This window comes from Mytilus edulis, chromosome 12, assembly GCF_963676685.1.
Source record: "Mytilus edulis chromosome 12, xbMytEdul2.2, whole genome shotgun sequence".
NCBI classification, from domain to species: Eukaryota; Metazoa; Mollusca; class Bivalvia; order Mytilida; family Mytilidae; genus Mytilus; species Mytilus edulis.
In genome coordinates this window covers 58,745,233-58,760,277 of record NC_092355.1, presented here as the reverse complement: position 1 = coordinate 58,760,277, position 15,045 = coordinate 58,745,233, and the positions used below count along the sequence as shown (strand labels likewise).

General features: G+C 30.2%; 1 protein-coding gene across 11 annotated transcripts in view; it reads left to right on the top strand.

Annotated features, from left to right (window-relative positions):
* The window catches only part of LOC139499578 (solute carrier family 12 member 8-like), a 44,340-nt gene extending 41,631 nt beyond the window's left edge, over positions 1 to 2,709 (top strand). For 8 of the 11 annotated variants that reach the window (XM_071288314.1, XM_071288322.1, XM_071288320.1 and 5 more), the window contains 2 exons: positions 173 to 230; positions 1,225 to 2,632. In XM_071288314.1, coding sequence (XP_071144415.1) covers positions 173 to 230; positions 1,225 to 1,390 — 224 coding nt within the window. In that variant the 3' untranslated portion in view covers positions 1,391 to 2,632. Of the gene's footprint in view, positions 1 to 172; positions 231 to 1,224 lie in introns of all 11 variants that reach the window. The other 3 variants (XM_071288315.1, XM_071288311.1, XM_071288313.1) reach the window with 1 other exon arrangement.
* The last annotated feature ends 12,336 nt before the right edge of the window (positions 2,710 to 15,045 follow it).

Below are 15,045 nucleotides of genomic sequence, written 5' to 3'. Positions count from 1 at the left end.
TAGAAATGGTTAAATTTTTCAACAAACAGTTTTAAAACATGGTGAAAAATTCACAAGTTTTGATATTTCTGAAAAAGAGAATGCTAGGATGGGCTAACGATAAGGTTTAAATAGATCTTTTGAAGGATTTTCTTTTGGTGCATATCCAACAATGATTATTTGATTATTTCAGGTATAGCAGAATTTAACATGTATGATTGGATAAAAGAAGGATTCCAAAGATGCTGCAGGTAGTTGATAAGCCAATTCTTGTCGTTTTTTTATGCCCCGTTTATGGGCATTATGTTTTCTGGTCTGCGAGTCCCCTTGTTGTTTGTCGCGCTTCAGGTTAAAGTTTTGGTCACAGTAGTTTTAGATGTTGAAGTTCAATCAACTTGAAATATGATCTTTCTAATTTTAATGCCAAATTAGAGATTTTCCCCCATTTTCACCGTCAACTGAACATAGAAAATGATAGTGCTGATGGTGCATCCGCGTACTTAGGACACATTCTTGTTATATATTTCCAAAGGAAAAATTTGGTTATTGATTTGGGTATGTACGACAGGTTAGCATCCAGGAGGGATTCAGCTAAACATTGTCTGTGCATTTAGTCATGGACTTTTCAATCAAAGCTTTTCAAATTTTAGTATCTTGTTATTGATAACAAAATGGTGGGTCAAGCTCAATTTTGAAGATTGTCACTTTTACTGTTCATGAGTTATATTACTTTTAAAATTTTTAAATGCCAGGACACAAATAAATGTAAACAATCCAGTTTGCTGTACTTCTAAAGCTACTTATTTGTTTATGTTAAACTTTGAAAATTTTGATGCATTCTATTTACAAACATCCATAAACAGCAGCAATTTGGGGCTTAATTATGTAGACACTGGTCTTGGTGTTTATCATTGAAGAGACATAATTTGACCTTCATATTTGGATATGAGTAAATGTGGTAAAAGTGCCAACGATGAAACTCTTCTTTCAAGTCACAGTTTGTAAAAGTAAACCATTATAAGTCCAAGTAAGGTCTTCAACAAAGAGTCTTGGCTCACAAAGAACAGCATATTTTGTTCAAATTTGTGTGTAAAATTAAACATATGTAGAATGTTCTGATCATTAGATGTCCAATTTATTTATGCTTTACATTCTTCAAGAAATCATAAAAAAAAAGATCATTAGTCTTTTGTAAATATTTTATTGTAGTTTTGAAACTAAACCATTTTATTCTTAAATTTTCAGGGGAGGTAAGCATCCAGAGGAAATTATTGTTGCCCCAACAACTCCCGCAGTCCAAACGCTGGCATCCCAACTTACAGAAGATAATGAAGATTTTGCCAGTAGAGGGCGTTATCATCAATCAGAAATAGTCAGGGGAGAGAACTTCGATGAATATGACAGCAGCTAGTCACTTATGTGTTTTTGGTCATATAGTTTTAGAATGTAAATTCAGTATTGTCAATGAATGTGATCCTTATTTATGAATCAGTTGGTGACAAAAAATTGGCATTGTTTTTATGGTAGTCATGTATGAATGATATGATTGAATAATGTTAATTTCAGAAATTTTTGCCTTCATTTATAATTTTGACAGTTAATCAGTTTACAGACTATAATTTGCTGTATTTAAGAGAATTGAGAAATATTTAATTGGAATTTCAGATTTACAAAGCTGTCTTTCTTCTTTACAGCCGACAAACCATGCCAAAATTTCTGAATTGCTATTATTGATGTGTTTACATTTTTTTGTGAATTTAAATGGAACCACTTTTTTTTTTGCCAAACAGATAAATCTTTAACCTCAGAAGCCAATACAAAAAACAAAAAAAAATCTTATATATATGGTTCTTGGCTACAGAAACATTGGCATTGAGTTTTTCTTTCAAAAGGGAGCAGCACATTTTTCACAGCCAAATATTTGAAAATGAATTTCATTTAATTAAACCTGTTTAGAAATTCTAGTTATTTTATTGTGATATTTATTTTTGCAAATTTTCAACAAAAAAATTCAAAATGCATTTACATTTTATTTTTATTGTCTTCATTTTACAAATATATTTTATTTTCTAAGGACGTAGGTATGACCACTGGGGTGATTACCTCCCTTGAAAGTTTTTTAAGCAGAATCTCAATTATGACGTTAAGCCAGGTTAGATAGGTATTTTGTTTTCTTTTTTTTGTCGATCTTTTTTTTCTGCATATCATTTCATGTACTTTATAATTCAATTTATTGTAAAGAATATATTTTAATCTCTTTTATTTTTTGATAAAATGTGATTAGAATTAAATTTTCATAAATCGTTTATTGCAAAAGTATTGTTTTAGTCCATACTATGTAAAGAATAAGATGTATGAATCTTTATGAAGTCTTTCCCCCCTTGTCTGTGGCCTCTAACTGACTGCTGTGAGTTACAAAACATTGTAACCTCTATTCTGTAAAAAAAAAAAATCAATAAAAGAATATTAAGCTTTTCCTAGGTTCTATAAAAAAATAATTAAATTAATTAATAAAAAAAATTTCTCGTGAGCTTTTCCTAGGTTCTATAAAAAAAAAATGGAATTAATTAAAGAAGGAAAATTTATTTTCTCATAAGCTTTTGGGAAATTCAATCCATTTTGTCCATCAGCACTATGATGATGACATGACAAACAGAAATGAAAGGTATCTTCCTTGTATTGGCTAGGTAAACCAACGAAAAAGTGTGAATTTGTAAAATACAGCTAAAAGATTAAGGAAAAGGTTTATATTAGGAAGATTTATTCTACTATCATGACTATGTTATAAACTGATCATAAATCAGTCAGTTTATTTTTGCTCTTCATGGCTTTAAAATAGCATGGGTAAAAGTATTTATTCACTGTTTTCTTGTAAATGTTTAAATCTCAGGGTTTTGGTTCATAACACTTTTCTCCATACTCAGAGTACAAAAATTGTGCTAGAAACACTAAATCTAGTATTTTGATTTGATGCTTTTTAAACCTTAAAGTATAATCACACCATAAAGTGCTAGGACTATGAGGCCTGATCTTGATATTTGAACATTTGTCAAATTCTCATTTTTGTCGTCCTGAATATGCATGAAATATTTGCCACTGGACGTTAAGCAACCAACAATCAAATTCTCATTTGATGACTCCGCCCCATGATTGATTTCTTTAGTGTTTTTCACAGCATTAGAATAACAATTGTTCACTGTATAAGATTTATAATTAATTTTTTTCAAATTCCAAATCCACATTATAAAAGTGCAATAAACGTGAGGCCTGATCTTGACATTTGAAAATTTAAAGGCTCAGCCCTGTGATTGATTTTTTTTTCTATTTTTCACAGCATTAGAATAATAATTGTCCCACTGTTTAAGGTTTATAATTATTATTCACCTCAAATTCTCCATCCACATTATACATGTTATAAAAGTGCAATGAACATTATTATATTGTGCAATTAGCTGTAATCTCAATTTTTTATGGTGTGTAAATATGAAACCTTTGTTTATGACAGCAACCCAACCAACATTATTTGTGTTAAGGGTAGTACATTTTTTCACTGTTTAATTGAGGATTTATAAACTTTATATTTTAACAACACACCTTGAAACTGGCAAAGTTAATGTAATAGAACGAGGACTACATTTTCCGCATTCAACAAGAAATACCAGAACAAAATTGCAATATTCTTTGGCATAAAACCTTAAACATTCTTTGTTTGACCTTTTCCATAGAATTTTATACACTCTCGCATTGATTTTAAACTTTTCCATTTCCGAAATTTATGGTCAGCTTAAGATTTTTTGCTTATGTTATGTTATATTTATATTTACATATAAAAAACTGTTAAATTATTTATTTTCAATTACTATACATGTACATGATCTCATTTGAAGAGAGAATTGTTCTAATTTAAAGTTGTATTTATATTATTTCATATGTGATGTCAGCAAAGGTTCTTACTGGTTCAAATGTGTATCAATGTTATATCTCATAGTAGATTGAATGTAGATCTTTAGAAGAACTATCATCAACTTATTGCAGGTGTAAATTTATATTTATATGCACTATTGTACACATGACAAACACTAAAAATATGTTTTCGCTATGTAAAATATTGAAAATGAAATAGGGTTAAAATTGCATTTATATTAAGGATTGTGCAAAGCCAATGAAGTAATCATCAACTTATTGCCTGTGTAAACTTATGTTTATTAGCAATCTTGTACTCAATGTCAAATATTATATATAAGTTTGTGTGCAAAGCCAGTAAAGGTAACGAAATTAGCATTTTATTATGCATTAATCAATTCTGATTAAAGACATGATTCTTACTTTATTGAGAGTGTACTTCCAATTTTTGTTTCTTGCTTCCTTTTCACAGCCGATTGTGACCATGCTTGTTCCGTTATGTTCTGTAAAAAATAATGAAAAAAACGCATGTTTTCTTTAGAGTTTAAACAAGATAACCAATATGGGTTTTAACAAGATATTAGAACATTCATTAAACAACATGTTATTTCAAAGAAATGACCTTAGCAATATTTTACACAAGACAAATGCTAAAATTAAGTGGATTTGTATAAAGGATTGTGCAAAGCCAGTAAAGTTAACAATTTTATGAAGATTTTATTACCCATTATTCTTTTCTGATTAAAGACATAATTTTTTCTCAATTTAGAGAGTACTTCCAATTTTTGTTTCTTGCATCTTTTTCACAGCCGATTGTGATCATGCTTGTTCCCCTTATGTTCTGTAAAAAATAAAGAGTTTAAAATAAGATAAACAATATGGGCTCTAACAAGATTTTAGAACCTCCATTAAACAACATGTTATTTCAAAGAAATGAACTTGGCAATATTTTACACACAAAAATACTAACATAAGTATGTGCTCTTCTATAAAGGATTATGCAAAGCCAGTTAAATTAACAATATTAGCAGGTATTAATTACCTTAAATCCTTTTTGATTAAAGACATGATTCTTATCTTAGAGAGTATTTCCATTATTTTGTTCTGGCTTCTTTATCACAGCCGATTGTGATCTTGCATTAACCTTATATTCTGTAAAAAAATGATTATTTGTATGACTATAACAACAATATTATTCCATAGAAATTTATACACTCTCGCATTGATTTTAAACTTTTCCATTTCCGAAATTTATGGTCAGCTTAAGATTTTTTATACGACCGCAAATTTTGAAAAAATTTTCGTCGTATATTGCTATCACGTTGGCGTCTGCGTCGTCGTCGTCGTCGTCGTCGTCCGGCGTCCGAATACTTTTAGTTTTCGCACTCTAACTTTAGTAAAAGTGAATGGAAATCTATGAAATTTTAACACAAGGTTTATGACCACAAAAGGAAGGTTGGTATTGATTTTGGGAGTTTTGGTCCCAACATTTTAGGAATTAGGGGCCAAAAAGGGCCCAAATAAGCATTATTCTTGGTTTTCGCACTATAACTTTAGTTTAAGTTAATAGAAATCTATGAAATTTTGACACAAGGTTTATGACCACAAAAGAACGGTTGGGATTGATTTTGGGAGTTTTGGTCTCAACAGTTTAGGAATTAGGGGCCAAAAAAGGGCCCAAATAAGCATTATTCTTGGTTTTCGCACAATAACATTAGTTTAAGTAAATAGAAATCAATGAAATTTAAACACAATGTTAATGACTACAAAAGGAAGGTTGGTATTGATTTTGGGAGTTTAGGTCCCAACAGTTTAGGAATTAGGGGCCAAAAAGGGACCCAAATAAGCATTTTTCTTGGTTTTCGCACCATAACGTTAGTATAAGTTAATAGAAATCTATGAAATTTAAACACAAGGTTTATGACCATAAAAGAAAGGTTGGGTTTGATTTTGGGAGTTTTGGTCCCAACATAATAAGGGCCCAAAGGGTCCAAAATTAAACTTTTGTTTGATTTCATCAAAATTGAATAATTGGGGTTCTTTGATATGCTGAATCTAACTGTCATGACTGTGTATGTAGATTCTTAACTTTTGGTCCCGTTTTCAAATTGGTCTACATTAAGGTCCAAAGGGTCCAAAATTAAACTTAGTTTGATTTTGACAAAAAATGAATCAGTTAGGTTCTTTGATATGCTGAATCTAAAAATGTACTTAGATTCTTGATTATTGGCCCAGTTTTCAAGTTGTTCCAAATCGGGGTCCAAAATTAAATTTTGTTTGATTTCATCAAAAATTGAATAAATGGGGTTCTTTGATATTCCAAATCTAACTGTGTATGTAGATTCTTCATTTTTGGTCCTGTTTTCAAATTGGTCTACACTAAAGTCCAAAGGGTCCAAAATTAAACTTAGTCTGATTTTAACAAAAATTGAAATCTTGAAGTTCTTTGATATGCTGAATCCAAAAATGTACTTAGATTTTTTATTATGGGCCCAGTTTTCAAGTTGGTCCAAATCAGGATCTAAAATTATTATATTAAGTATTGTGTAATAGCAAGTCTTTTCAATTGCACAGTATTGCGCAATGGCAAGAAATATCTAATTGCACAATATTGTGAAATATCAAAAATTTTTTTAATTAGAGTTATCTTTCTTTGTCCAGAATAGTAAGCAAGAAATATCTAATTGCAAAATATTGTGCAATAGCAAGATTTTTTTTTAATTGGAGTTATCTTTCTTTGTCCAGAATCAACTTAAATCTTTGTTATATACAATATACAATGTATATTCACTTTTTACTACCAACTGATAAATTAAAATAATCTTTACCATTCAGTGATAACAAGCATTTTTTTTACATCTTAATATTTTATGATGTATTTAAATGAGTAGTTATTGTTGCAAACTCCATTAGAAATTTTAATTGAGATTAGTTTTGGAATAAGGGAAAGGGGGATGTGATTAAAAAAATTGGGTTCAATTTTTCTCATTTGAAATTTCATAAATAAAAAAGAAAATTTCTTCAAACATTTTTTTGAGAGGATTAATATTCAACAGCATAGTGAATTGCTCTAAGAGAAACAAAAATTTTAAGTTCATTAGAACACATTCATTCTGTGTCAGAAACCTATGCTGTGTCAACTATTTAATCCCAATCCAAATTTAGAGCTGAATCCAGCTTGAATGTTGTGTCCATACTTGCCCTAACCGTTCAGGGTTCAACCTCTGCGGTCGTATAAAGCTTCGCCCTGCGGAGCATCTGGTTGCCTATATTATGTTATATTTATATTTACATATAAAAAACTGTTGAATATTCAACACGGAAGAAAGTAGTGCAAGTTAATAGATTTTTTAAGATAGTCACTTACAAGTTCTATGAAAGATTTATATTTATTTTAGGCTTCTCCATTACAATGAATAAGGTAGGATAAGAAGCCAACAAACAAGCTTTCATCAAGTTATTCTGCTTACATTGAAATGACAAACAGCCAAACAAACTTCAAACCTAAAAGAATAATTAAATGTGATAAGTAGCTTTCCAAAACAGAATTTGAAAACATTGAAATGACAAACAGCTAAACAAACTTCAAACCTAAAAGAATTTTAAACATGATAAGTAGCTTTCCAAAACAGAATTTGAAAACATTGAAATGACAAACAGCTAAACAAACTTCAAACCTAAAAGAATATTTAAACATGATAAGTAGCTTTCCAAAACAGAATTTGAAAATGAGAAAATAGGGGGCCAAAAACAGGCCTTTTCGTACCTTGTCCTTTGACAAAAATATTAATGTCAATGGATTTAGTTAGCACATTCAGGTGTTCTCCCTTGGCAGCCTGCATTAATGTTGTCTGTCCATTATTCTGGAAATCAAGATATTAGTTTTGATTTCAAAATATATCTTTTTCGTGACGAGTAAAATAATTATTATACATGTATATGATCTCACTTGAAGAGAAATTTACTATAATTTTAAGTTATATTTATATTTATTCATATGTGACGTCAGCAAAGGTTCTTACTGTTTTAAATGTTTGTTTTATATTTCATAGTCAATTGTATGTAGATTTTAAGAAGAACAATTGTCAATCTATTTCAAGGGTAAACTTTTTTTTTTGTAATATTGTGCACAAGATAAATACTGAAAATAAGTTTTTGCTATTTTAAATGTTAAAAATGAAATAGGGTTAATATTGCATTTATATTGAGGATTGTGCAAAGCCAGTGAAGTTAATGATATGATTTAAACAAGTATTTATTACAGATTAATCGTTTTTGATTTAAAACCTGATTCTTCCTTAACATGGAGAGTATATCCAATCTTGGTTCTTGCTTCTATGTCACATCGAGCTGTGATAATGCCTGTTCCCTCATAATCTGAAAAAAATAATAATAGACCAAATGTTTCCTTTAGAATTAAAACAAAATAAACAATATGGGTTCTAACAAATCGTTTCTGATTTAAAACATGATTCTTACTTAGCATGGAGAGTATATCCTATTTTTAGTTCTAGCTTCTTTGTCACAGCCTACTGTGATAATGCCTGTTACCTGATATTCTGTTAAAATAATAATAAACCTTTAGAATTGAAATAAAATAAATATGGGTTGTAACAAAATTTTAGAACATCCCTAGACATGATGTTATTTAAAGAAATAACCTTAGAAGTAAATGTAAAACTTATATATATAGATTCAGTATAGTATGGCCATAAGCAAAAAATGAACTGCAGTTTTATTATGGGCTTTTATTACCTGTTATAATCCCTCTGACTAAATCCATAGAATGAAACCCAACCTTCCATTGTTTAATAAAAAGTAAGGTTTATGTAATCTATATTTGTCTACATAAATATATGTTGATTCAATATAAAAAAAAACGTGTAATTGTAAGGAGGCAATGTCTTTACATAACACTGTGATTAGATAACGGAGGATCTCCAGGTTTCCTTCGAAGGAAACTTACCTAGTAAGATTTCTCTTCATCTCTGCAAAAAAAATATTATTATAATTCAAACAATTTATTGTTAAAATATCTTTTTAATATGTCTGATGGTAAAAAATATTTTTAATTCAAGTTTAAAATAGAACAAAACATGAGAATTCTGTTTGACTGCTCTGTGTGAGGAGGTACGTCACGATCTCCAGATGTCCTCTCCAAGCAGCATACATTAATGTTGTCTCTTCTAAAGTTTGTAAACAAATAGAAAATAAAAATATATTTTTACAGCCAAGTGTGACTAGGTATTGGACCATCTCCAAATGTCCTTTCTAGACAGCATGCATTAATGGTGTCTCTCCTAAATCTGTAAAAAAAATAACATAAATCCCAAGCTATCTTTTGACTGCTCTGTGTGACGAGGTATCTCACAACCTCCAGATGTTCTGTATAGGCAGCATGCATTAATGGTGTCTCCTAAATTCTTTTTAAAAATTCAAAAAATTCAAATTTTGACTGCTTTGCATGACTAGGTATTGGACGATGTCCAGATGTCCTTTATAGGCAGCATACATTAATGTTGTCTATCCCAAATTCTATAAAAAAAAATCCCCAAGATATCTATTGACTTCTCTGTGTGACGAGGTACGTCACCACCTCCAGATGTCCTCTCCAGGCAGCATACATTAATGTTGTCTCTTCTAAAGTTTGTAAAAAAATAGAAAATAAAAATATCTTTTTACAGTCAAGTGTGACTAGGTATTGGACCATCTCCAGATGTCCTTTCTAGACAGCATGCATTAATGGTGTCTCTCCTAAATCTGTAAAAAAAAATAACATAAATCCCAAGCTATCTTTTGACTGCTCTGTGTGACGAGGTATCTCACAACCTCCAGATGTTCTGTATAGGCAGCATGCATTAATGGTGTCTCCTAAATTCTTTTTAAAAAAATTCAAAAAATTCAAATTTTGACTGCTTTGCATGACTAGGTATTGGACGATCTCCAGATGTCCTTTATAGGCAGCATGCATTAATGTTGTCTATCCCAAATTCTGTAAAAAAAAAAATATAAAAAAAAATCCGCAAGATATCTATTGACTGCTGTGTGACGAGGTAAGTCACCACCTCCAGATGTCCTCTCCAGGCAGCATACATTAATGTTGTCAATCCAAAATTCTGTAAAAAAAAAAATTAAAATTAAAAAAAAAACATATCTTTTGACTGCTCTGGGTGACCAGGTATTTAACAATCTCCATGTATCCTTTATAGGCAGCATGCATCAATGTTGTCTCTTAAATTCTGTAAAAAAAAACCGACCCAAAATCTCTTTTGACTGCCCTGGGTAACCAGATACATCACCACCTTCAGTTGTCCTCCCAGACAGCTTGCATTCATACTGTTCCTGGTAAATTGAGCAAAAAAATATGTTTATACTAGATAATATTTTACCATAATGATAAATGAAATATAAGCAAAACATGTTTTGTTGTAATTAAAGATCAAATATATAAATAAAAAAAAATATTTCAAAAAGATTCTCTGAGATATAGAAACTTAACTTTCTATTGTTTATGACTGAGTAATTTGCTGTCCTATTTTAAGCAACTGAAATATTGTTTTATCCATTATTGCATTAAAAACGTCATATTCCTTACCAATGTTTTAGACAAAAGTTGTTTCTTTGTAACTTATTCTCAGCAGTCATTAAAGCTTTTGCTTACCTACAATGGAAGGTTGGTAACAGGAGAATAATCAGCCCAAAAGTGAAAAATATTCATTGAACTGACATTTAAATATGATTTATTATGATTTCCCCTCTAAATTTTCATATATAAATAAACAATCAATCTTTATTGCTATCACAATTTTCTACTCAACGTGAAAGTAAGCATTAATTTTTTTTTTCTAGGAGATTGTACCTCTTAATCAAGTTAGGCTATTATAGCCAAAAACAATTCACTTAAAGAATAACTCATTTTACTATTATCCACGGCTGGTTTTCAAGATTAAACCAAACATTGTTTCTTATTCAATATAGGAAGTTTGATTATATAGATGAAATAATATCTTACATGTAAATCACACAGCCTGTGAATTTCTTTTCATTGTTGATTTAATTCATCAATACTTCTAGGAGTTCTTTACTAGCAGCCCACATTAATGCTGTCCTTCCAAAATTTTTGGAAAACAGATCGCCGCCAACATTAATGTTGTCCTTTCAAATTCTGAAAAAAAAAGAAGTTGATATGTAATTTGAATTTTAAATACAAATATTCATGCAGTTGTTTAATGAGACCTTATGTTAAAACTACTATTAAAAGATATTAATATTAATGAGACTTTTAGTATGTAACTATATATTTTTGCATGGTCAGGCCACTGTAAAAAACAATTCCATACTGAATAAATAATCATATACATTGCAATCAACTCACTCTATGTACTATACATTTTGATTGTGCATATTAACTTTTTCTTTATATACTTGTAACAAAGACAAGTTGTCTCAACAGGCACTTATTGTAAGCAAATGTTTAAGTACCTTATCTTTGAATCAATCCAACTTTTATGAATGAATTACACATTTCCTTTCAAATAATTTTAGTTGCTTCTCTGGGCAAAAAAATATATAAATGGGTTCATGGAAAGATGATTCAATATGAAGAAACGAGTGATAATGTAGATGTAATAACATTTTAAATTTTTTAGATTTATGGCCCCTTTTTTACTTGCATTGTTAATATGCTCATATTTCCACACCTTCAGGAAGGTATTGAATTGTTAGCCTACAGTATTGATATTGTTTATATTTCCATCCCTCCAGGAGTCCTCTCTGTGCAGCATGCAATAATCGTGTAAATCCAAACTTCTGTAAAAGAAGATGGCAGCAGGCGTGGATCCAGAGGGGGGTTCCGGGGGTTGGAACCCCCCTTTTTTTTTGGACGATCAATGCATTTGAAAGGGGACATGTAATTGGAACCCCCCTTTGTCCTGGGTTAGGAACCCCCCTTTTTAAAATGGCTGGATCCGCCCCTGGGCAGCTCATATTGAAGCTGTGTCTTTTATTTTTAAAGGTTTTATTCAATTGATTTAAATTCAAAGTAAATAAAAATTATACATTTAGATCTCAATGTGTCTTCGATCTTAATTGTTAATGGAGCAATTTTGGTCAAATGTCAAAAATATTAATTTTAATGGATTTAGATCAATTACACCTCCAGGTGTCCTTAATTGGCAGCCCACATTAATGTTGTCTGTCCATAGTTGCGGATAACAAGACATTTGTTTTGAATTAAACAAACGAAAGTATCTTTTTCTTGACAAGAGTAAAATAATATTAATAGGAATAGATAGAGTACGATATTACAAATTAAGAGTTCCTACTTCATATGAAAAACTTTCAGTGCAATATCACTTCACTGGTTATACTGGTTATGAGACTATCACACTGGCAGTGCAATATCAAATGTTCAAAATTATTTGTTTTTAGACTACCAGTATAAACTGAGCATTTAGATATTCATGAAATATATAGTACTTAATTATGTAAAATCAGAAAAAATGTACAATAGTAAAACAATTATTTCTAGGTTATTATTGAATTTTGTTGTTGGAATATTTTTTGTAAGTGATAAAAGTTATCAAGATCTATGAGCTGTCGGCTATGAATATTTTTGTGAATTTAAAATATTTTATTATGTTTGTTATTTTTAGTTTGTTGTTGATATTTTCGTTGATATTTATTATTTTACAATTATATTCATATTTTTTTTATTGAAACAACAACTTGATTAAGTAGGAACCTTCTATAAACCAACTTATTTTCACGAATACTCGGTTTTTACATTTTTGCCCCTTTCTAGCAGTTTTTGAACCAATTTATTTTCACCATTTTCTATAAAGGTTCAAAGTTTATATGTGAATGTATCCAAGGCTAATATTTTCAAAGACAATTAAATTGGCAAATTTTTCCCTGTTTACAAAATAAATGGCTTGTGAAAATAAGTTGGTTTATAGTACATGCTGTACTTAATACAAATGATGATATGTCTATGTTTGAACTCAGTAAAACAGGGTTAACAATCTGGTAGTTTTAATATAAAGGTTGCTATTTATTTTTTATGCTTTAAGGTGGTATTAATGGCAAGATGAAATACTGTGTAATTATTTTTTTGGAATATTGCTTTATGTAAGAAAAGAAATGTCAATGAACAACATAATTATTTCCTGATATATGATTGTATTTGCCAAAGTTACATATTTAAATTGATAGTACTTCTAAGCTTGATTAAGTTATTTTTGATTTTTTTCCTGTAAAAAGTTCATCAGATTTTACATTTAGTCATTTTGTGAAATATCAGACCAGTACAAATCTAAACATTTGAAATTGTTATTGTTGCTATTATCTCCCTTATTATACATTCCAGATTGTCTCCCCTTGTCAGACATTCCAGATTATCTCCCTTTATCCCAGCTTTGTAACTGTCATACTTGTTGTAGGTTGTCGAAGTATATATTGTGATATATGCCAAAGTTAGAAAAACTATATTTTTTATTTTATGGTCAAATTATTTTTGTTTTAAAGATCAATAAATTCCTGTTGTATCTTAACAGTGTGATTACTTTATTGCCAAGCTTATGACAGAGTATCCTGGGTAACCTATTGCTTTGGTCTGTTCGTGTTTGTTTGTTGTTTATTCGTCTCCAGTTACCACGAAGTTGTGACCACATCAAATTAAAACTAAATACAAAAAAACCTTTGATATGAACAATTAAAAAATTTTCCCAAAAAAATGCTGAACATTTGTATGAAAGATACAGTGAGCCTCTGATAGAAGCACAGACCAAGTTTGAAATATGGTGGTGTCACATTAACCGTTCTAGAGTAATGCCCCTTTATATCTGTAGTTTTTCATTTCTGTTCTCTAACTATAGTTTACCTCAACCAAATGTAATGAAACTGTACAAAATGCTTATTACCATAAAATACAGATTAAGTTTGAATTTTGGTGGTGTCACTATTACTGTTCAAGAGTTGTGCCCCTTACAATCTTTATATGACACAAAAATAGAAAATTTTTTGGGTGTATATTGGTATCACGTTGGCGGCGTTTGCACAGTATTGCACAATAGCAAGAAATTTAGTATTGTGCAATAGCAAGAAATCTTCAATTGCACAGTTTTGCACAATAGCAAGAAATATCTAAATTCAAATAGGTCTACATTAAGGTCAAAAGGCATGAAAGGGTAAAAAAATGAACTCGGTTTGATTTCAACAAAAATTGAATTCTTGGGGTTCTTCAATATGCTGAATCTAACCATGTATTTAGATTTTAATATTTAGGACCGGTTATCAAATTGGTCCACATTGATGTCTAAAGTGTCTAAAATTGAACATTATTTGATTTCATCAAAAATTGATTTCTTGAGGTTCTATGATATCCTGAATCTAACCATGTATTTAGATTTTGGATATTGGACCATAATAGGTGAATGTCCAATTTAAAATTTTTAAGTTTTTAGTTTCAAGTTCTTAGACCACATTCATCCTGTGTCAGAAACCTATGTTGTGTCAACTATTTAATCACAATCCAAATTCAGAGCTGCATCAAGCTTAAATGTTGTGTCCATACTTGCCCCAAACTGTTCAGGGTTCGACCTCTGCGGTCGTATAAAGCTTCGCCCTGCGGAGCATCTGGTTCGTTTCTGTTCTCTAACTAAAGGTTGCTTAACCAAATGTTATGGAACTTTCTCTAACTTAAGGTTGCCTCAACCAAATGTTATGAAACTTTTACACAATACTTATTACCACAAAACTCGGATAATGTACAAATTTAGGTAGCTACTGTTACTGTTCTTCAGTTAATGTATCCGTTTATATAAAATGCAAGCTCAGGCATCTGTGTCCCATGGACACATTCACCATTTAGTTATGATGTGGTTTTTACCAGCGTTACCAAAGGTAAAAGTGTGTCTAACAACTCATGGCATCCGTCCATCTGTCTGTCGGAAAACTTTCGTCACAGTTTTCTATGACAAGGGATTTATTTAAATTTTGGGATGGAGCTTTATAATGACGAGTTGTACAGAGGAAGCATTAATATGAAATAACAAAGTTTATATATTGAATACAGATCCTTATAGTCCAAGGAAGAACATGTGTCATTTAAAGAATTTAGATAAGTTTCATAATTCAAAATTGAATTCTTAAACAATACATGTT